This window comes from Diabrotica virgifera, chromosome 5 (genome assembly GCF_917563875.1).
Source record: "Diabrotica virgifera virgifera chromosome 5, PGI_DIABVI_V3a".
In the NCBI taxonomy this organism is placed as follows: Eukaryota; Metazoa; Arthropoda; class Insecta; order Coleoptera; family Chrysomelidae; genus Diabrotica; species Diabrotica virgifera.
Window position 1 is genome coordinate 37269533 of NC_065447.1, and position 24038 is coordinate 37293570.

A 24038-nucleotide genomic window follows, 5' to 3' on the forward strand; every position below is an offset into this window, starting at 1 on the left:
TGATTAATAGCCATCATTACATGCTCGTTGAATAATATACTATAGAAAAACTAAAACGTTCTAGAACCAGTCATATGCATCCGTTTTAGGTAGTGCAACGGTTATTTTGTCGCATAACGCTTTTGTCTTTAATTTATATGCATTTTTGACCCTGGATTTTTAAACGTTATAAGGTATTCTAGTACTAAAATTTACTCTTGCTTTAAGTCGGTAAAATGCACCTTTTTTTTTAAATTTTTTTCAAATTCAAAAAACGAAACATTTTCAAATCGATTTTTCTAAAACACAAAGCATCTTACCGACTTAAAGTATCTTTTAAAACTATAATATCTCACAATTTAATAATCCAGTGTCAAAAATGCTTAAAACTTAAAGACAAAAAAGTTATGCTATAAAATAACCGCTGCCCCACCCAAAACGGACGCTTATGACCGGTACAAGAAATTAGTAATTGATGGAATCGATTTGTCTCTGGAGGATAAATAGGCGTACCACATTTCGTATTTCTAAATAGAAGCGTCCTGGACATATTAAATAAAACTATTTACAAGGCGGCGTCTTCAAAGGGTTCTAGCTCCCTTAGGAAGCATTTTCGGACTAGGTGAATTAGATGGAATTGTATTAAAATTATCTGAGAAATATCCGGTCTTCGTTTGTGATGAGAATTTCTGGACACCCTTTATATTTATACTTTTCTGTATATATATCTGTATGTAAAGTGTTCTGATTCCATGTTGAGATATCTACCTAATATAAAACATATTAAAAAATATTTATTTACTTCTGATAATTAAAAATTTATAATCAAATAGAAGGCCAAAGACAAAAAATATAAAAAACATAATTTAAAAATAAACTATGCTTTGTTACCTGGCTGTGTCCCTTGGGTGCACACCATATACATACATCCCCTTGCATGCAGTGCTGCAGCTACATGCATTATTCTTTGTTTCATTATTTTAACCTTTATTTTAAAATATTTTTTAATTGTCTACATTTTTTATTTTTATCTCTATTATTATATTCTAAACGTAAATCATTCATTTACATCAATGTTGACTCCAAAATTTATCTTTGACGTGAACGTTTTCGCAGTCAAAAGGTGTTATTAATATTATAATAATTGTTCAATGAAATTCATTGTATACTTTGTAAACAACAGATAAAAGCTCGTTTGAGTTAACACAATTTTAAAATCACCTTGTAGCACAAAGCATTTTACATTTTTTATAACCATACTCATATTTTTTGCCATTTTAATCAACTTACACAAAAGTTTTTTTGATATATTTGGTCGACGTTTTAGCAATATAAATCGCCCGATTTTGTGGGTTACCAGCAAAAAACTTTTCATACATTTCCTAAAAGATTTTTTCTACTTTATTAGATTCGAAATTGATCTTTCCGTATTATGAAAATACTTTAACGGTAGAATGTTAAAAATGTAGGAGATAATGAAAATATGTTGGTCAACACTATTTCTTGTAACCAACACGGATTATAGCATTTTCATTTTGTTAGTTATTATTGAATTATCAACATACATGTATTTAAGTGGAAAGAAAATATGACCGAATAAAATGGAGGAAGGGGGAGAATAACTAAACAATAATATCTGTTGTATACTACCTCTTAATGGTGCAGTCGCAAATATTTTACTGCAGGCTATCCTTACTTTTTTCTCTTTATACGGCAAATTACGTGTAGTAAAATTCTATCTGGTATGGATATGTACATAAACATTACTTGACAATGACATTGTCACCATTAACTTTGCCACTCGAGCCCTGCGGGCTCTCGTGTCTATTGCCAGACAACAAATTTTCGAAAAACTGTCGCATTATTTTCAATTTATTCTCACTCTCTTGTGATATTATACCCGATAATTTTTCATAATTTCCCGTCGTCAAGTATATTACGTCAGATGCCCTTCATTGCTATGAAAAAATAGATTCAGTGACATTAATGACAATTAATGTTTTAAAAATTATAAAAGTGATGACTTTCAACCGTAAAATATTTATAACAACTTTGTGTTTAATTGTACTAATTTGTACTTACATAAATAAATTACAATAAAATTTTGGTTTTGAACAGTTTTATTCATGAAATAATCGCAACAAATTGCACTCGATCTCTAAAATTAATATAGAATTTTAGAGCTCTTTTGCAATTACTACTGATAATTTTTGATTATTTCATTCATAGGAGATTCTGACCAATAGAAAGCTACAGAAATCTGAATTAAATCCATAATTTTTGATAATTGCCCGTCGTTAAGCATATTACGTCAGATGTGATGACTTTCAATCGTCAAATATTTATAAAAACTTTCTGTTTAATTGTACTAATTTGTACATACATAAATAAATTACAATAAAATTTTGGTTTTGAACAGTTTTATTCATGAAATAATCGCAACAAATTGCACTCGAACTCTAAAATTAATATAGAATTTTTGCCCTCGTGACACTTTGACATAATTTCACTCGCCTTTGGCTCGTGAAATTAAAACTGTCACAGTGTCACTCGGGAAAAATTCAATAATTTTAGAGCTCTTGTGTAATTACTACTGATAATTTTCCGTTGTCAAGTATATTACGTCAGATACCCTTCGTTGCTATGAAAAATACATTCAGTGACATTAATGACAATTAATGTTTTAAAAATAATTATAAAAGTGATGACTTTCAACCGTCAAATATTTAAAACAACTGTGTGTTTTATTGTACTAATTTGTAATTACATAAATAAATTACAATAAATTTTTGGTTTTGAACAGTTTTATTCATGAAATAATCACAACAAATTGCACTCGATCTCTAAAATTAATATAGAATTTTAGAGCTCTAAAAGTCAGAACAGTAGACAATTACAATGGTTTTGAATCGTCGTCATGGAAACCAATATCGTCGTTCGTGGTAACCCATTATAATGAAAGTTTGGTTTTGACAACCTTGTCAAAGAATTAATTTGTGTATTTTCACTTCTAAGTAAAAATTGATATAACTATTTTTTGTGACTTTTTTCCAAACGAACGGCCCTAGAAAAAATATTGTTCCTAACTCATGCGGAAGGTGTCTTCCTCGCACTCGACTGCTTACCCGAACTTCTCTATCGCGTCAATGGCAGTCTCGTGCGTGAAAGTATCACTTTCTGCACTAGTTAGGAAAATAACTATATACTTATTACAATAAGTTTTCAAGGGCTTTCGGCCCTCGGTAATACCGTAATCTTTTATTCTGCGTTTAAATTTTTCAAAACTACTTATTTGTTTGTTCAGGATTCGAAAAAAATGATTCCTACTTAAATAGCATTGGAGCCGAAAGTTTGCGCCTATCTCCTAAACACCTTTCTTGCACTCGCAGATACTTTATGAACAAACACACTGTATATCTGGAAAAGAACGTGAATGCAAATTGTAATGGCTCCACAAATAATAGAAGAAATCAACTGAGTGGCCCAATGTGACCCACAGAAAAATGGAATGCTCACTAGTTGGGCTGACTCTCAGAAAAATGATTAGAAAACGAGGAAATTAGAAGAAGGACAGGCATCACCGATGTCATAGAGCGAGTAGCATGGCTGAAGTGGAATTGGGCGGGCCATGTAGCCAGAATGAAGGACGGAAGGTGGACCCAAAAAATTACAGTGTGGAGATCACGAGCAGACAGAAGAAGTAGAGATGAACCTCTACACCTCTGATAGCACCTACACGATGAACAGACGACGTCAAAAATATTGCTGAGAATTGGTTGTAAGACCTACAAAACTGGAAGCAATTAGGGGAGGTCTATGTTCAATTTTGGATGCATAGACATCTCCGAAATAGAAAGGGAATGGTGTAGGGATTACCATCCTATGGCTTATATCTAACTTTGTCGTAATTTCTGGTCAACTTTGACAAGTAGTATCTTAGGAACCACTGCTCGTAATTCAACTTTCTTTTCTTTTAAAAGAAGCATCATTCCGAGTCTTTCCAGAGGAGTTTTATACACGTATTTACCAAGCTATTATATTTGTTTATTAGTAAAAAACTATTTATAATTTTTAAAAACTCCCATCCATCCATCTAATGGCACTATAGCCCAAATCGAGCCTTGGCCTCCTTCAACAAGCTTCTCCAATCATTTCAATTTACCGCTGTTCTTTTCCATAAACGAGTTCCCAGGAAGTTCCTGTCATCCTCATCGACTTCGTCTTCCCATCTCTTTTTAGGTCTTCCAACAGGTCTTTTTCCCTGCATTCTTGCATTTAGCAATTTTCTGGGGATTCTATTCTCATGCATGCGGACCACGTGCCCTGCCCACCGTAAACTCTGCAGTTTAGTGTATTGTGCTAGAGTTGGTTCGCTATATTGCTCGTATATTTCTCTATTATACCTAATTCGCCAGTTGTTATTTTCACTTATTGGGCGCAGTATCCTACGTAATACGTAATATTTTCTTTCAAACACATCTAATGCACTGGCAGATTTCTGTGTCACCACCCATGTTTCACAGCCATAACTTACTATGGTCCTGATTAATGTTTTATAGTTTTGCCCGGAGTTTTGTTTTCCGGTATACGTCTCGCGATTTGAATATGTGGCCCATCACGAAATAGGCTTTATTTGCCAGCACAAGCCGTCTATTTATTTCCGGTTCTTCTTCATTGCTTGCGACCAGATCCATTCCTAGGTACGTGAATCTATTCACATGTTCTATATCGTCAATAAAGTGTTGTTGCGCCGGTCTATTTGATCTGGTTTGTATGAGTAGTTTTGTTTTATTTGTATTTATTGCTAGCCCTACTGCTTCTGCACCCTGTTTTAACTCAACGTAGGTTTCTTCCGCTGCATTCATTGTTCTGCTCATTATGTTTATATCGTCTGCGTATGCTGCTAATTGGGTAGATTTGTTTGTAAGTATGTTATTTCCGCTCACCGTCAACCGCCTAATTACATATTCAAGAACAGGATTAAAAAGCGTTGGAGCCAGTCCGTCGCCTTGTTTCAGTCCTTGCGTTATCATAAACGCATCAGTGATCTGTTCTTGAATACATACCTGTGCTTCTGTTTCTGTCATTTTCATTTGCACTAGTCGTATTAATTTTAATGGTATGCCAAATTCTTCCAATATATTAGGTAGAATTTTTCTATCTATTGAATCATAGGCTTGTTTAAAATCTACAAAGAGATTTTAAAACTCCCGTTGCCCCAAATAATCTAATTTGAATTTTATAAAGTGCGCTGTATATGGGAGTGTAAAAATACATTATTTTATGTGTAAAAAATTGGCAGTCTTCTATGCGGTTTAGTTTTTGTTGTGTAAGGTTTTAACAAATTTTAATTTTTTTTATTTAGATTGCAAAATTAGTATGCCAAATGTATTTCTAGTATGCAATCAATTTTAATGAAAGTTTTACTATACTATAAATTTTTTCAAATTTATGAAGGACCTAATAGGCTATTGATTAGGTACTATAGAAAGGAACTACAACGTTAACAGGGTTTTATTATTTCATATGGTCAATGAATCTCTATATATGAAAAAACCGCGGAGTGCTACCATTTAAAGGGGTGCGTTTTTGAGAAATGGGTGAATTAGTCCCTGGGCACAGGTTATATTAGGGTGAGTTCTATGCACTTTTGGTACAAACACGTCTACATAAAAATTGTTCCTGGTTAAATTTCTTATCTAAATATCACTTTTTAAAGTCAATAATACTTTTTTTTACAAAAATATATTTAAGAGAAAAAGCACAAAGAAACCCAAAAGAAAGAAATTTTGTTTTTTGTCCTATAACTCTTGTCCACGGGGATATAGGTATAGACATTGCTTCAAAGAAAAAAAACTTACGCATTTTCTCTTTAAAATGTTGTTTGGTAGAGGTCATCAGGATTTACAATTTTCGAAATATGATTTTTCAAAGTTCGCCACTCACAGCAATTTTCGGCAATTTTCCTTGTTATTTCGCAAATATTGTTCTGTAACATTTTTCTACGTAACTTTAGGCATATGCAATGGTACATGTACGAGGAATAGAAATCAATTACCTTTAAAATGTTCTACTGTATATTGTTGTACGACTTTTTTTAAAGAGGTTATCTTTTTCAAGATTTTATACTCTTAACGAGTTTTTATATTTTTTAAGTTTTTTCCCATTATAACTTTTTTTTTGTACATTTAGGTGTATATCATATAATAAAAAAGAAAGCTTATTCTGTTTACTTTAAAATGGTGTATTATAAAAAATTCTAGGATTATTTTTGAATAAGGTATGCTTTTTCAAAATGTAATAAGTACTTGCAACGATTTTTGATTTTAGGATTATTTTTTAAATCTCTCATTATAACTTTTTTATGTGATTGTGTGTTATGATTGAATCTTATTTTTATAGGTAATACTTTCGATCCACTTGACTCGGCCGGGCAAACTTCAAAATATGGATTAATTCCAATATTTACTTTGCTTGAAAAAATAGCATGTAAATGTACCAAAGGATGTACAAAAAACTGCGGTTGTAGGAAGATAGGAATTAGTTGTTCAATATTCTGCAAAGGGTGGATGTGAATGGGTACTAATTGTGGGAAATCTAAGATAACTGAGGTGTCAAAGGAAGATATTGAAGCTAATGCTAACGAAGAGATGTATTTTGATTTTAAAATTTTTTTACATGTCAACGTTTAAATAATTTTAACTAGAGTGATATTCCTCTAAGACTAATGTTTATGTAATTTTTGTAAAAGAAATAATTTTAAATAATACAGGTAAAGAAATATCAAAGAATCACTCGCTTTCCATGATTTAAATATAGATTATACACCATTTTAAAGAACAGAAAGTAAGCCCTCCTTATTGAGCAATATATAGTATATTCATGTACAAGAAAAAAAAAGTTATAATGAGAAATTAAAAATAGAATCCTAAAATCAAAAATCGTTGCAAGTACTTATTACATTTTGAAAAATAATATCTTATTAAAAAATTATCCTAGAATTTTTTGTAATACACCATTTTAAAGTAAACAAAATAAGCTTTTTTTATTATATAATATAATATATACCTAAATCTAAAAGAAAAAAAGGTATAATGAGAAATTTCAAAAATAATTGTAAAAAATGTAAAAAATATTTTTTTTTATATTAGGTATTATATAAAATATAATATATAATATAATATTATATTATATATACTATGTGTAATATAATATTATAATATAATATATGTATTATATAATAATATTATTTTATTTTTATATTAAATTATAAAAAATTGTTAAAAGTATAAAAGCTTGAAAAACCATAATCTCTTTAAAAAAAAATCATACAACGTTATACAGTAGACCATTTTAAAAACAATTCATTTCTATTCCTATTGCATGTACCATTGCATATACCTAAAGTAACGTAGAAAAAAGTTACAGAACAATATTTGCAAAATAACAAGAAAAATTGCCCAAAATTGCTGTGAGTGGTGAAATTTGAAAAATCATATTTCGAAAACTATATATCCTAATTACCTCTACTAAACAACATTTTAAAGAAGAGATATGCAGGTTTTTTTTCTGTAAAGTAATGTCTATACCTATATCCTCGTGGACAAAATTTATGGGAAAAAAAAAACAAAATTCCTTTCTTTTGGGTATATTTGTGCTTTTTCTTTTGAACATATTTTTGTAAAAAAAAGTACCATTGACTTTAAAAAGTGATATTTAGATAGGAAATTTAACCAGGAACAATTTTTATGTAGATATGTTTGTACCAAAAGTGCATAGAACTCACCCTAATGTAACCTGTGCCCAGGGAATAATTCACCCATTTCTCAAAAACGCACCCCTTTAAATGGTAGCACTCCGCGGTTTTTTCACATTTAGATGTCCATTGATCATATGAAATAATAAAACCCCGTTAACGTTGTAGTTCCTTTTAGCTGTCTCATTTTGAATGTAATCAATAGCCTATAAGTGTAGTTTAAGTGTTGACACACGTTCATTAAAAAAATTCTCATTTTCCTCACTTTTTTGTATTTACTGCCATTTTGCAGCAAAGATAATAAATAAAAACATTTTTAGCCAGTCGTGTCTCATGGAAAATTTAAGTGTAGCTATTTTATTTCATTACGGCTTTGCTCCAAAATTAATCGTTTTAAAGCTATAAGCAAGATAAGTAGAGAAAACGACGTTTTTAATCATTTTTAATCATTTTGTTTTTTTATTAATATTCTCGGCCTATTTGACAGGGAAGCAAAGTCAATTTAGTCCAGAAAGCCACTGCGCATCCGCTAGGAAAAATATTCTAATTCGGATTTTATGCACAATCTTACTCAAAAAGGACTCCTTTTAACAAATTTGCATGTTGCCAGGACCAAAAGGTGGTCAAAAATTTTTTAAACGTTTTTTTTTGTTTTTTCCTAAAATTATTATTTTTGCATGGAAAAAAGTTTTTTTAGGTTTTTTGGATGATTCCAAACAGAAAAGGTCTTTAGTGACTTTTCTCTAAAAATGATAGTTTTTGACATATAAGCGATTAAAAATTGAAAAATTGCGAAATCGGCCATTTTTAACCGTCAAAAACTATGTGAAAAACTGAAAATTTGAATGTTGCCAAGGTAGGTAGATATTCTTTAAACATCGATTGATGAAATCCCGAAGAACTTTTTGCAATACAATATTCAAAACTCCTTTGTTTTTTAATTGCTAATCAAGCGTGCGCGACAATATTTTCCACCGACAGTATGGTGCAAACGAAAGGAATAAATTCGTTATTTCGTAAACTGGCGACTTAAAGGAAAAATCCCGAAACAGGTCGATTTTTATTTTTAAGTTATGATATTGTGGCATATATGGTATACTAGTGACGTCATCCGTCTGGGCGTGATGACGTAATCGATGGTTTTTTTAAATGAGAATAGGGGTCATGTGCTAGTTCATTTGAAAGGTTCTTCAATTCTCTATTAAGTAATATAAGCATTTACATAATTGTTTATACAGGGTGCCCTCGGTAATACCGTAATCTTTTATTCTGCGTTTAAATTTTTCAAAACTACTTATTTGTTTGTTCAGGATTCGAAAAAAATGATCCCTACTTAAATAGCATTGGAGCCGAATGTTTGCGCCTATCTCCTAAACACCTTTCTTACACTCGCAGATACTTTATGAACAAACACACTGTATATCTGGAAAAGAACGTGAATGCAAATTGTAATGGCTCCACAAATAATAGAAGAAATCAACTGAGTGGCCCAATGTGACCCACAGAAAAATGGAATGCTCACTAGTTGGGCTGACTCTCAGAAAAATGATTAGAAAACGAGGAAATTAGAAGAAGGACAGGCATCACCGATGTCATAGAGCGAGTAGCATGGCTGAAGTGGAATTGGGCGGGCCATGTAGCCAGAATGAAGGACGGAAGGTGGACCCAAAAAATTACAGTGTGGAGATCACGAGCAGACAGAAGAAGTAGAGATGAACCTCTACACCTCTGATAGCACCTACACGATGAACAGACGACGTCAAAAATATTGCTGAGAATTGGTTGTAAGACCTACAAAACTGGAAGCAATTAGGGGAGGTCTATGTTCAATTTTGGATGCATAAACATCTCCGAAATAGAAAGGGAATGGTGTAGGGATTACCATCCTATGGCTTATATCTAACTTTGTCGTAATTTCTGGTCAACTTTGACAAGTAGTATCTTAGGAACCACTGCTCGTAATTCAACTTTCTTTTCTTTTAAAAGAAGCATCATTCCGAGTCTTTCCAGAGGAGTTTTATACACGTATTTACCAAGCTATTATATTTGTTTATTAGTAAAAAACTATTTATAATTTTTAAAAACTCCCATCCATCCATCTAATGGCACTACAGCCCAAATCGAGCCTTGGCCTCCTTCAACAAGCTTCTCCAATCATTTCAATTTACCGCTGTTCTTTTTCATAAACGAGTTCCCAGGAAGTTCCTGTCATCCTCATCGACTTCGTCTTCCCATCTCTTTTTAGGTCTTCCAACAGGTCTTTTTCCCTGCATTCTTGCATTTAGCAATTTTCTGGGGATTCTATTCTCATGCATGCGGACCACGTGCCCTGCCCACCGTAAACTCTGCAGTTTAGTGTATTGTGCTAGAGTTGGTTCGCTATATTGCTCGTATATTTCTCTATTATACCTAATTCGCCAGTTGTTATTTTCACTTATTGGGCGCAGTATCCTACGTAATACGTAATATTTTTCTTTCAAACACATCTAATGCACTGGCAGATTTCTGTGTCACCACCCATGTTTCACAGCCATAACTTACTATGGTCCTGATTAATGTTTTATAGTTTTGCCCGGAGTTTTGTTTTCCGGTATACGTCTCGCGATTTGAATATGTGGCCCATCACGAAATAGGCTTTATTTGCCAGCACAAGCCGTCTATTTATTTCCGGTTCTTCTTCATTGCTTGCGACCAGATCCATTCCTAGGTACGTGAATCTATTCACATGTTCTATATCGTCAATAAAGTGTTGTTGCGCCGGTCTATTTGATCTGGTTTGTATGAGTAGTTTTGTTTTATTTGTATTTATTGCTAGCCCTACTGCTTCTGCACCCTGTTTTAACTCAACGTAGGTTTCTTCCGCTGCATTCATTGTTCTGCTCATTATGTTTATATCGTCTGCGTATGCTGCTAATTGGGTAGATTTGTTTGTAAGTATGTTATTTCCGCTCACCGTCAACCGCCTAATTACATATTCAAGAACAGGATTAAAAAGCGTTGGAGCCAGTCCGTCGCCTTGTTTCAGTCCTTGCGTTATCGTAAACGCATCAGTGATCTGTTCTTGAATACATACCTGTGCTTCTGTTTCTGTCATTGTCATTTGCACTAGTCGTATTAATTTTAATGGTATGCCAAATTCTTCCAATATGTTAGGTAGAATTTTTCTATCTATTGAATCATAGGCTTGTTTAAAATCTACAAAGAGATTTTAAAACTCCCGTTGCCCCAAATAATCTAATTTGAATTTTATAAAGTGCGCTGTATATGGGAGTGTAAAAATACATTATTTTATGTGTAAAAAATTGGCAGTCTTCTATGCGGTTTAGTTTTTGTTGTGTAAGGTTTTAACAAATTTTAATTTTTTTTATTTAGATTGCAAAATTAGTATGCCAAATGTATTTCTAGTATGCAATAGTATGCAATCAATTTTAATGAAAGTTTTACTATACTATACATTTTTTCAAATTTATGAAGGACCTAATAGGCTATTGATTAGGTACTATAGAAAGGAACTACAACGTTAACAGGGTTTTATTATTTCATATGGTCAATGAATCTCTATATATGAAAAAACCGCGGAGTGCTACCATTTAAAGGGGTGCGTTTTTGAGAAATGGGTGAATTAGTCCCTGGGCACAGGTTATATTAGGGTGAGTTCTATGCACTTTTGGTACAAACACGTCTACATAAAAATTGTTCCTGGTTAAATTTATTATCTAAATATCACTTTTTAAAGTCAATAATACTTTTTTTTACAAAAATATATTTAAGAGAAAAAGCACAAAGAAACCCAAAAGAAAGAAATTTTGTTTTTTGTCCTATAACTCTTGTCCACGGGGATATAGGTATAGACATTGCTTCAAAGAAAAAAAACTTACGCATTTTCTCTTTAAAATGTTGTTTGGTAGAGGTCATCAGGATTTACAATTTTCGAAATATGATTTTTCAAAGTTCGCCACTCACAGCAATTTTCGGCAATTTTCCTTGTTATTTCGTAAATATTGTTCTGTAACTTTTTTCTACGTAACTTTAGGCATATGCAATGGTACATGTAAGAGGAATAGAAATCAATTACCTTTAAAATGTTCTACTGTATATTGTTGTACGACTTTTTTTAAAGAGGTTATCTTTTTCAATATTTTATACTTTTAACGAGTTTTTATATTTTTTAAGTTTTTTCCCATTATAACTTTTTTTTCTACATTTAGGTATATATCATATAATAAAAAAGAAAGCTTATTCTGTTTACTTTAAAATGGTGTATTATAAAAAATTCTAGGATTATTTTTGAATAAGGTATGCTTTTTCAAAATGTAATAAGTACTTGCAACGATTTTTGATTTTAGGATTATTTTTTAAATCTCTCATTATAACTTTTTTATGTGATTGTGTGTTATGATTGAATCTTATTTTTATAGGTAATACTTTCGATCCACTTGACTCGGCCGGGCAAACTTCAAAATATGGATTAATTCCAATATTTACTTTGCTTGAAAAAATAGCATGTAAATGTACCAAAGGATGTACAAAAAACTGCGGTTGTAGGAAGATAGGAATTAGTTGTTCAATATTCTGCAAAGGGTGGATGTGAATGGGTACTAATTGTGGGAAATCTAAGATAACTGAGGTGTCAAAGGAAGATATTGAATCAAATGCTAACGAAGAGATGTATGTTGATTTTAAAATTTTTTTACATGTCAACGTTTAAATAATTTTAACTAGAGTGATATTCTCTAAGACTAATGTTTATGTAATTTTTGTAAAAGAAATAATTTTAAATAATACAGGTAAAGAAATATCAAAGAATCACTCGCTTTCCATGATTTAAATATAGATTATACACCATTTTAAAGAACAGAAAGTAAGCCCTCCTTATTGAGCAATATATAGTATATTCATGTACAAGAAAAAAAAAGTTATAATGAGAAATTAAAAATAGAATCCTAAAATCAAAAATCGTTGCAAGTACTTATTACATTTTGAAAAATAATATCTTATTAAAAAATAATCCTAGAATTTTTTGTAATACACCATTTTAAAGTAAACAAAATAAGCTTTTTTTATTGTATAATATAATATATACCTAAATCTAAAAGAAAAAAAGGTATAATGAGAAATTTCAAAAATAATTGTAAAAAATGTAAAAAATATTTTTTTTATATTAGGTATTATATAAAATATAGTATATAATATAATATTATATTATATATACTATGTGTAATATAATATTATAATATAATATATGTATTATATAATAATATTATTTTATTTTTATATTAAATTATAAAAAATTGTTAAAAGTATAAAAGCTTGAAAAACCATAATCTCTTTAAAAAAAATCATACAACGTTATACAGTAGACCATTTTAAAAACAATTCATTTCTATTCCTATTGCATATACCATTGCATATACCTAAAGTAACGTAGAAAAAAGTTACAGAACAATATTTGCAAAATAACAAGAAAAATTGCCCAAAATTGCTGTGAGTGGTGAAATTTGAAAAATCATATTTCGAAAACTATATATCCTAATTACCTCTACTAAACAACATTTTAAAGAAGAGATATGCAGGTTTTTTTTCTGTAAAGCAATGTCTATACCTATATCCTCGTGGACAAAAGTTATGGGAAAAAAAAAAACAAAATTCCTTTCTTTTGGGTATCTTTGTGCTTTTTCTTTTGAACATATTTTTGTAAAAAAAAAGTACCATTGACTTTAAAAAGTGATATTTAGATAGGAAATTTAACCAGAAACAATTTTTATGTAGATATGTTTGTACCAAAAGTGCATAGAACTCACCCTAATGTAACCTGTGCCCAGGGAATAATTCACCCATTTCTCAAAAACGCACCCCTTTAAATGGTAGCACTCCGCGGTTTTTTCACATTTAGATGTCCATTGATCATATGAAATAATAAAACCCCGTTAACGTTGTAGTTCCTTTTAGCTGTCTTATTTTGAATGTAATCAATAGCCTATAAGTGTAGTTTAAGTGTTGACACACGTTCATTAAAAAAATTCTCATTTTCCTCACTTTTTTGTATTTACTGCCATTTTGCAGCAAAGATAATAAATAAAAACATTTTTAGCCAGTCGTGTCTCATGGAAAATTTAAGTGTAGCTATTTTATTTCATTACGGCTTTGCTCCAAAATTAATCGTTTTAAAGCTATAAGCAAGATAAGTAGAGAAAACGACGTTTTTAATCATTTTTAATCATTTTGTTTTTTTATTAATATTCTCGGCCTATTTGACAGGGAAGAAAAGTCAATTTAGTCCAGAAAGCCACTGCGCATCCGCTAGGAAAAATATTCTAATTCGGATTTTATGCACAATCTTACTCAAAAAGGACTCCTTTTAACAAATTTGCATGTTGCCAGGACCAAAAGGTGGTCAAAAATTTTTTAAACGTTTTTTTTTGTTTTTTCCTAAAATTATTATTTTTGCATGGAAAAAAGTTTTTTTAGGTTTTTTGGATGATTCCAAACAGAAAAGGTCTTTAGTGACTTTTCTCTAAAAATGATAGTTTTTGACATATAAGCGATTAAAAATTGAAAAATTGCGAAATCGGCCATTTTTAACCGTCAAAAACTATGTGAAAAACTGAAAATTTGAATGTTGCCAAGGTAGGTAGATATTCTTTAAACATCGATTGATGAAATCCCGAAGAACTTTTTGCAATACAATATTCAAAACTCCTTTGTTTTTTAATTGCTAATCAAGCGTGCGCGACAATATTTTCCACCGACAGTATGGTGCAAACGAAAGGAATAAATTCGTTATTTCGTAAACTGGCGACTTAAAGGAAAAATCCCGAAACAGGTCGATTTTTATTTTTAAGTTATGATATTGTGGCATATATGGTATACTAGTGACGTCATCCGTCTGGGCGTGATGACGTAATCGATGGTTTTTTTAAATTAGAATAGGGGTCATGTGCTAGTTCATTTGAAAGGTTCTTCAATTCTCTATTAAGTAATATAAACATTTACATAATTATTTATACAGGGTGTCCAAAAATGTTTATTAAATTAAATTATTTGACAAAAAAAGAAGTAGAAGGACACCCTGTATAAATAATTATATAAATGTTTACATTACTGAATAGAGAATTGAAGAACTTTTCAAATGAGCTACCACACGACCCCTATTCTCATTTAAAAAATTATCGATTACGTCATCACGCCCAGACGGATGACGTCACTAGTATACCATATATGCCACAATATCATAACTTAAAAATAAAAATCGACCTGTTTCGGTATTTTTCCTTAAAGTCGCCAGTTTACGAAATAACGAATTTATTTCTTTCATTTGCACCATACTGTCGGTGGAAAATAGTGTCGCGCACGCTTGATTAGCAATTAAAAAACAAAGGAGTTTTGAATATTGTATTGCAAAAATCTCTTCGAGATTTCATCAATCGATGTTTAAAGAATATCTGCCTACCTTGGCAACATTCAAATTTTCAGTTTTTCACATAGTTTTTGACGGTTAAAAATGGCCGATTTCGCAATTTTTCAATTTTTAATCGCTTATATGTCAAAAACTATCATTTTTAGAGAAAAGTCACTAAATACCTTTTCTGTTTGGAATGATCCAAAAAACCTAAAAAAAAATTTCCATGAAAAAAAATAATTTTAGGAAAAAAAACAAAAAAAAAACGTTTAAAAAATTTTTGACCACCTTTTGGTCCTGGCAACATGCAAATTTGTTAAAAGGAGTCCTTTTTGAGTAAGATTGTGCAAAAAATCCGAATTAGAATATTTTTCCTAGCGGATGCGCAGTGGCTTTCTGGAATAATTTTATTGTTATTACTCCTCCGTATTTTTTATAAATTATAAAAAATTTTTTTGGCTTATGACCAAAGAGAATATTTCGGTAAATATTAGTTTAAATTAAATTCAGAGGACGGTGTTGGAAAACTCAAGAAGCCGCTTCCTTTAAAAGAAATAGCTGAATTACGAGCGGTGGTTCAAGTCAACTATTATTATTGAAGTTATTACACAACTTTTTCTACAAAACTCAGAATGCCACACCCCTTACATTCACCACACAACAGATCCACCCTGGTCTATATTTTCATCAGCGTAATTTTCATTTTAATATTTCAGTTGTGTTTGTGTTTGACAATCTGTACTATATGACGGTATATTTTGACATATATCTAGAATACTACGTAAACTAACTTCAGTTTACGATTTGAATTAGATATTAAACAGAAGTATTTTCTCTTCCTCAAAGACGTCGGGAATTGTCGTGTTAAATAGGCTCGTTGTTCTTGGTGGACCGGTGGTATCCGGTCCTGGAAATCGAAAGTGAATAACGTGAAAAATTTAGCACTCATAAAAATGAAAAATTAGGTGGTATTAACAAATAATAAAATATAAAAAATAAGAAAAATAGTTAAAGGAAAGTGCAGTGTGAGACACAACGCAAAAAGAAACACTGTAGGTTATACAGACAACAATAGGATACCAAAGATTACAGCCAATAAAAATAGAAGCCTTATTTTCTGCGGATGACATAGTCCTTATAGCAGATTCCGTGACCAAAAAGCAAAAACGTATAAACATATGGACAGAAGAAATAGAGAAATTAAAAATGGAATTAAACATCGAGAAAAGTAAAATAATGGCCATCGGCGAAAAGGAAGAAAACGAAGTAAATATAAAATGCAAAAATACTCAACTGAAAATAGTTATCGCATATGATTACCTTGGAAGTATAATTACCAATGATGGGAAATAGACCTCGAAATAACAAACAGAACTAAAAAATCAAACAAACTGTACTACGCACTAGCGCCAGTTCTAAGGAAAAAAGAATTGTCCCACGAAACAAAAATTAAAATATATAATACGATTGTGATATCGACGATACTGTATACGAGCGAAAATTGGACTTTACAGAAAAAGCATAATAGTAGGATAAATGCAATTGAGATGAGACATTTACGAGCTATAGCCGGAAAGACCAAATGGGATAGAATAGGAAATGAGGCAATAAGAGGGATAACTAAACAGGAACCAATAATGAATAAAGTAATAAAGAGACAATTAAACTGGTATAGACATCTGATGAGAATGAAACCTAGTAGACTAACAAGGAAAATTCAAGAAACAAGGAATATTACAAAAAAGAAAAAAGGCAGATCGAGGAAAAAATGGATACAGCAAATAGTAGAAGCAGGAAAAATTAAACGGAAAACGCTAGAAGAAATGAAACTAATAGAACAAGACAGAAAAGAATGGAAGGGATGGGTGAATATGTAGCTAAATTAAACCCAAATCCGACACCTGAAAGGGTATAAGGAAGGGGAGAAAGAAAGTTCTTGGTGGTGGTGACTAATTCTGTCAGCAAACGGTCATGAGCAGAATTTCGACGAAAAAGATTAATGTCCATTCAAGAAAAGTATCGAATTATTTATAGCTGTCGCTGATTCTCGCATCTTGGTCTCCAACGCTTGCTATCATTCTAGTCAGTTGTGGACCTCTATCTCCATTACACTGTTTACTTCTCGTCTCCATGATCTTCTTGGTATACCTACCTCTTTTCTTGCGGTTAGTGGATATCCACGGTAACATTTGCTGTAGCTATTATATATATATATATATATATATATATATATATATATATATATATATATATATATATATATATATATGTATATCTATATATATATATATATATATTATTATATATATATATATATATATTATATAATATAATATATTATATATATATCATTGATCAGTCATTCGTTGCCATCAACACCACGTATAGGTATGCATGATATTATTTTTTTAGGTTACTCATCCAAGTGGTTTTCTTCGTTTACAACATGAATTAATGCTAGCAAAATTGGATTATAAGAATAAATGTATTCTCTAGTTAGTATGGTATAGTTAGACCCAAAGTCAGACATCCAAAGTGAAAGTTATCCTCTAACACCAAATTGTTCTATATGGTCCACATAATGTGGACCATATAGGACAGATAAAAGTCACACCATTTTGAGCGTCGGGTTTGGGGGAGAGAGGTGGGGAAATCTGCAAATTCGTAGTTTTTTACGTTTTTCGTCAATATTTCTAAAGCTAAGCGGTTTAGCATGAACAACCTTCTACACAAAATTGTTCTACATTAAATTTGAAATAAAAAAGCCGTATGCATAACCCTTCTAAAATGAACGGTTCCAAAGTTACGGAGGTAGTATAGTATAATTGGTCCAAAAAAAGGCCTAACCCAGACATCCAAAGTAAAAGTTTTCCTTCAACACCAAATTGTTCTATATGGTCCACATATTGTTCAGTAAAAAGTTACACCATTTTGAGCGTCCGGTTTGGGGGGGAGATGGGGGAGAAGTCGGTAAATTAGTAGTTTTTTAAGTTTTCCGTCAATATTTCTAAAACTATGCTTTAGCGTAAGGAATGTTCTATAGAAAAATATTCTACATAAAATTTAAAATAAAAAAGGTTCTATACATAATTGTTATAAAATCAACGGTTCCAGAGTTACGGAGGGTGAAAATTGGAGGTTTTCGATACTTTTTATATTTACCGAATTCTCCCCCCTCTCCCCCCCAAACTGAACGTTTTTCTGAACATTATGTGGACCATATAGAACAATTTGGTGTTGGAGGATAACTTTCACTTTGGATGTCTGGGTTTTTGGTATAGTTATATCATAAATATTACCCAAAAAATATAAAAAGTATCGAAAACCTCGAATTTTCACCCTTCGTAACTCTGGAACCGTTGATTCTATAACAATTATGTATAGAACATTTTTTGTTTTAAATTTGATGTAGAACATTTTTGTATATAACATTGTTTACGCTAACGCATAGTTTTAGAAATATTGACGAAAAACGTAAAAAAACTACTAATTTACCGGCTTCTCTCCCATCTCCCTCCCAAACCGGACGCTCAAAATGGTGTGACTTTTTTCTGGACATTGTGTGGACCATACAGAACAATTTGGTGTTGAAGGATAACTTTCACTTTGGATGTCTGGGTTATGCCATCTTTTGGATCAACTATACTATACTAAGTTGAGATCTATCATTTGGAACATACTTTGACCTTATTTTGTCTATAAGTATAATGTACCTATTTATTTTTTATACAAAATATTTATTTATTTAATTAGAAAAAAAAATCCGAATAATCAGAGATTAGATTGTTGTAAATATAGATAAGTACTTACGGGTTCTCCATTAATATAGTAAAATAACAAAAATGCCAAAAAAATTCTAGGTATCATATTTGTTGCTATGTAAAATATAAAACCGATATGCATTAAAATATTTGAAATAATTAAGTACATACCCAGTTCAGTTATTTACATAGATGTCTATCTATCAGTGCCGTATCATATTAAATTGAGTTATTTATAAAAATTTTTTTTAGTTGTAAATATATGTATTATATATGAGGACTGATCTGATTTTTTATGCACTAGATTTCAAAAGCGAAGGTGCTAATTGGTATTTTCAAAGTCTCCTTCTTGTCTTGTCTCACAACTCGGGAGAGTCAGCCTCATTCACTACCGCCCTTCATCTTCTATGATCTTCTTCTTCTTCTTCTTCTTGTAATAGGACTATGTCCTCTTTCTTCTGTTACAGTCTTTGCTGCGATCCGGAGCTCCAACTCTCGTACCATCGTTTTTTGGGTCTTCCTATGGGTCGCTTGGTGTTGGGCTTCTGTGTTTTCGCCCAATGCGCCATACGTTCAGGGTCCATCCGATCTACGTAGTCCCTCCACATGCCTCGTCGCGCTATTGTCCATCTCACTACGTCTTGAACGCCTAGCTCTCTCAATGTGTCTTCGTTTCGTATTCTATCTCTGAGTGTGATACCTCTTACGGATCTTAGGGTTTTCATCTCTGTTGTTCTCATTATTTGTTTGGTCTTTGTTGTCTCGGCCCTTGTCTCAGCTGCGTATGTGAGTACGGGTCTAACACATGTCTTATAAATGCGGACTTTGCTTTCGGTGCTCATATATTTATTCCGTCAGATTATATCCCTCAGGAAACCAGATATTCTCGCTGCTTTTGTTGCCAGCTGTTTTGATTCTTGCCACAGATGCCTTTCGCTAGATATTTGCACACCTAAGTATCTACAATTCATCTATGATCTTGTGTTTTAAATTTCTATCGTTACACCAGGTCCTAGATTCTTTTTTGGCATTATCCTTCCATCTTTTCTTGGAATTGCCTACTGATCCTCTAACATCTGGTTTTTCAAAAATACTAGTTTTAATACTCTGTTGTCATCTAATTTTACCACATGACCTGCTCATCTTACACCGTCTTTTTTTGTATGATTATGTTTACCATAGGCGCGTTCCAAGTGACATGAAAACGGTCCTTCGTACTGCCCTCATCATGCGCATTACAAAAAATGCGTTCCAAGCAAACATGAAGGATGATTCGTATCGTACACTGTGTTGTTCCAAGCGATCCATGTACCGTTCCGAAATCGGTAACTGAACGGTCCTTTTGATACATGCCTTCAAGCAGAAACCATTTGTACTGACTTGCGCAGTTAGGATTGTTTTCATTTTTACTGGTCGCTGCTATGAGATCAGCTGATGATTCAATAATAGAATAATCCACAATCCACGCTATTATTAGTACCTGTGAATCTTGATTTTTGTTTAAATAATTATTAATTCTTTTTTTTTTTAAATTATTGTTAAAAATATGGATAATTTACTATTTTTTTTTTCGTAGAAGACAGCGATTTTATGTCAGATATCAATTCCGAGGAAGATTTTGAAGTTGAAGTGACGTTTAATGAACATGTTAAAAATGATAATTTCTAAACATCTAGCAAACTACTAGTGGTATTGTGGTACTCGTACTGAAAATGGCTCAGGCCAACTCGAACTTGAAATGGTACACAAATGCGTTTCAAGAGGGTTGCGTACCGGTAATCGGTTCGGGATCGAAAGAAAACCGTTGAAGGGCGATTCTGCGCATTAAAACAGTCCATTCGATTTCGTGACGGTTCAAGGGATCGTACAAATCTGTCGTCTTGAAACGAACCTGATACTATTCAGAGACTGGATATAATGTCTTAACCTTTATTTTAAATACCAGCCGCGTATTTATTTCCAGTTTCTTAAGGGTCCAGGTATCACTGCCATAAGTATCAAGGGGGTAAATAATTGACTTATACAATGTTAGATTAGAATGTTTTTGTAAGAGTGTAGATTTCATTAATATTGAAAAAGAGTACAGAGGAACATCGATAAGTCGGAATAATCGGGACCACGGCCGATCCGGGTTATCGAAAATCCGGGTTAGCCGGAGAATATGGTAAAAATTAATAAAATAATAAAAATAATATAAAATATAAAAAATTGAAAATAAATATAAAAATCAATCAAAATAATTTCAACGAGCAAAATTTTATTTTATTGTGGAATCTACCTTCGCTTAGTGCTGTGGAATGCGCTAAAATAAAGAAACTATTAAAACATATTTAACTACTGTGGATTTCCTACACACTGAAGATAGGACATCACGAAAAGTGCTAAAAACCCTCGTTGGCTTTTTACAGTCCTCCAACGAAGAGAAAGGGTTTAGAGCAAACATTTGGGCGTCGAAACGTTAATAAAATTATTTTTTCATTTTAATTGTGGCTTATTTCCCATATAAATAATTAATCATAAAAATAATAAACAAATACACATTATAAATGCAAAAACATGAAATACATATGCACAGTACATCTAAATTACATACAGTTGTATGCAGTATTGTTTATTTCTTGGTAAAAAATCAGTCAAAGTGAAAAATTGTTTGTTTTGTCTGATGAAAATCGGTCCGGGTTAGTCGGACTTCCGGGTTATTGGAGGCCGACTTATCGGGGTTCCACTATATAATGTTTTCTATCCAGTAGTTTTAGTTATTCTTTCTGAGACCTCTTTTTCTACTTGGTTGTCATCTGTGATTATCTCCCCAAGATGTTTAAGCTTCTTTATGACTTCAAAGTTGTGATTATTTAGAGTGATTATCTTTCTAATTCTAAGCCTTCGGTTTTTGGTAGCTACTATGTATTTCGTCTTTTCTTCATATTCTTCTTCTTCTTGTAGTACCTACCCGTTTCGGATGTTGGCGACCATCATGGCGATCTGTAATTTGCACACTGCTGCTCTGAAAAGATTTGTAGTGGTTGTGTTGAACCACGTACGTAGATTTTTCTGCCACGAAATCCTTCGCCTTCCTGGTCCTCTCTTTCCCTCTACTTTTCCCTTTTCTTCATATATTCGCCCAGATTACCAGCGTCCTCCTTAAATTATCAAAACACCTCTCGCATGTTATACATAAAGTTATAATACATAAACGCTTAATACACAAGCAAATAATACATAAACACACAAAATAGTCAGAATTTAATAAATACAGAGGGTAAAAACGCCACCCTCAGAATTTTCAATAAAGCGTCGCTGTTGGCCTACAAGATCGAGGTAAAAACAGGTCATCCATCAGTTTGAAAAAACATAACATATTCCATAAAAATAATATTGTGATATTTTTTAACTTAATTGCCTCGACAACTAAGGCCATTAGCAAGGTAGAGTTGATTTCGCAATCAGGTTATAGTCTAATGTGTAGTGCATGTGTGGAGTAAATGTCTTGTTACTTAGTAAAGTTAACTTCATTGTCTTTATCTAGTTGTATCCGAACGTCTGCGGGCTTTCAGGTGAATACTGATCCCACAAGGATAGAAATTATTTTTATTTGTTAATTTTTATAGAAAAATTCTCCACCCAGATGAGATTCAAACTCACAAATTTTGGATTCAAAGACTACTAATCCACAGAGAGGGGTTATCTTTTTATTTAAGAGGAAAGGCGCAAAATGTCGCCTGTCAAAATTTTCAATGTGTTTTAAATGTATTCGTTTTTTTTTCGAATACTGAGAAACCTTATAAATATTTTTGAAAAATTTAAACTATACTATTGTTCTTCTTCTTCTTCCTTCTTGTATGTAGGCTTTAAAGCCTGTTTCTTCTTCAATATTAGCCTCTTACATTATTTAAGTTATCGCACCATCTTTTTCTTGGTCTGGCAATACTTCTTCGTCCATTTGGTGACTTATCTATCTCGTGCTATTCGTACTATCCTATTCTCTGCCATTCTACTAATGTGTTCGTTCCACTCCTGTTTCCGTTTTGTCACCCATCTATTTATGTCTTCTACATTGCATGATCTTCTTATGTTTTCGTTTCTCTCCCTATCCAACAGACTTTTCCCTGATATTCGTCGAAGTATTTTCATCTCTGTTGTGTCTAGTAGTCGTCTTGTTTTAGATGTGTCAGGTCTTGTCTCTGCCGTGTATGTCATTATAGGTCTAATTGCTGCTTTATAGATTCTTGCTTTTGAGTCTTGTCTTAGGTGTTTGTTCTTCCAGATTGTGCCATTAAGAGATCCCGCCACTTTACTTGCTTTTAAGCTTTGTTGTCGTACTTCTTCTTCAACATCTCCGTAACTGGTTATATCTATTCCCAGATATCTAAACCTTTCCGCTTTATTATTTTCTCATCAATTTCGATTTTACATCGTAGTGGGTACTTAGATGTTGTCATACATTTGGTTTTTTCTGCTGATATTATCATTTTGTATTTCTTGGCTGTTGTATTGAAGATGTGTGTTAATCTTTGGAGATCGTCTTCTGTCTCGGCGATTATTGCGGCGTCGTCTGCATAACACAATATTTGTATTTCTTTGTTCCCCATTCTGTAACCATGACTTTTACGTACTCCTTCTATTATTTCGTCCATTATTATATTAAAGAGCAGTGGGCTTAATGAGTCACCTTGTCTGACTCCGCTTTGTACTGGTATAAACTGCGTTAGTTTTCCATTTATCTTTACCTGTATTCGATTATGAAAATAGATGTTTTCGATGGTTTTTCGATGTTTTTTGATGTATAGTATTGATTGGCACGTTTCTTCTATACAGTAAATGTAAGACGTCTTCGACTTAGATGCGATCGAAAACCTTTATCAGGTCTATAAAACATAGATATGCTGGTTTATTGTACTTAATGGCCTTTTCTGTGATTTGTCTCAGTACAAATACGGCGTCTACGCAGGATCTTCCGGATTTGAATCCTTGTTGTTCATCTGATAAAGTTGTTAGTTTATTGATTTTGTTGGTTAGGACTTTTGTAGTTAGCTTAAGTGCGGTGTTCAGTAGATTTATACCTCTATAATTGTTGGGGTCTTCTTTGTCTCCTTTCTTGAACATTGGTATCATTATGCTGTTTCTCCATGTGTCTGGTATCTTG

At 32.2% G+C, this 24038-nt stretch overlaps 1 protein-coding gene across 1 annotated transcript in view; it reads right to left on the bottom strand.

Moving 5' to 3' along the window:
• Positions 1–19023, bottom strand: part of LOC126885692 (uncharacterized) — a 77116-nt gene extending 58093 nt beyond the window's left edge. Inside the window, exon 1 of the mRNA XM_050652402.1 lies at positions 18945–19023. Within this exon, the coding sequence (XP_050508359.1) occupies positions 18945–19001 (57 nt within the window). The 5' untranslated portion in view covers positions 19002–19023. The remainder of the gene's footprint in view (positions 1–18944) is intronic.
• Positions 19024–24038: the final 5015 nt, after the last annotated feature.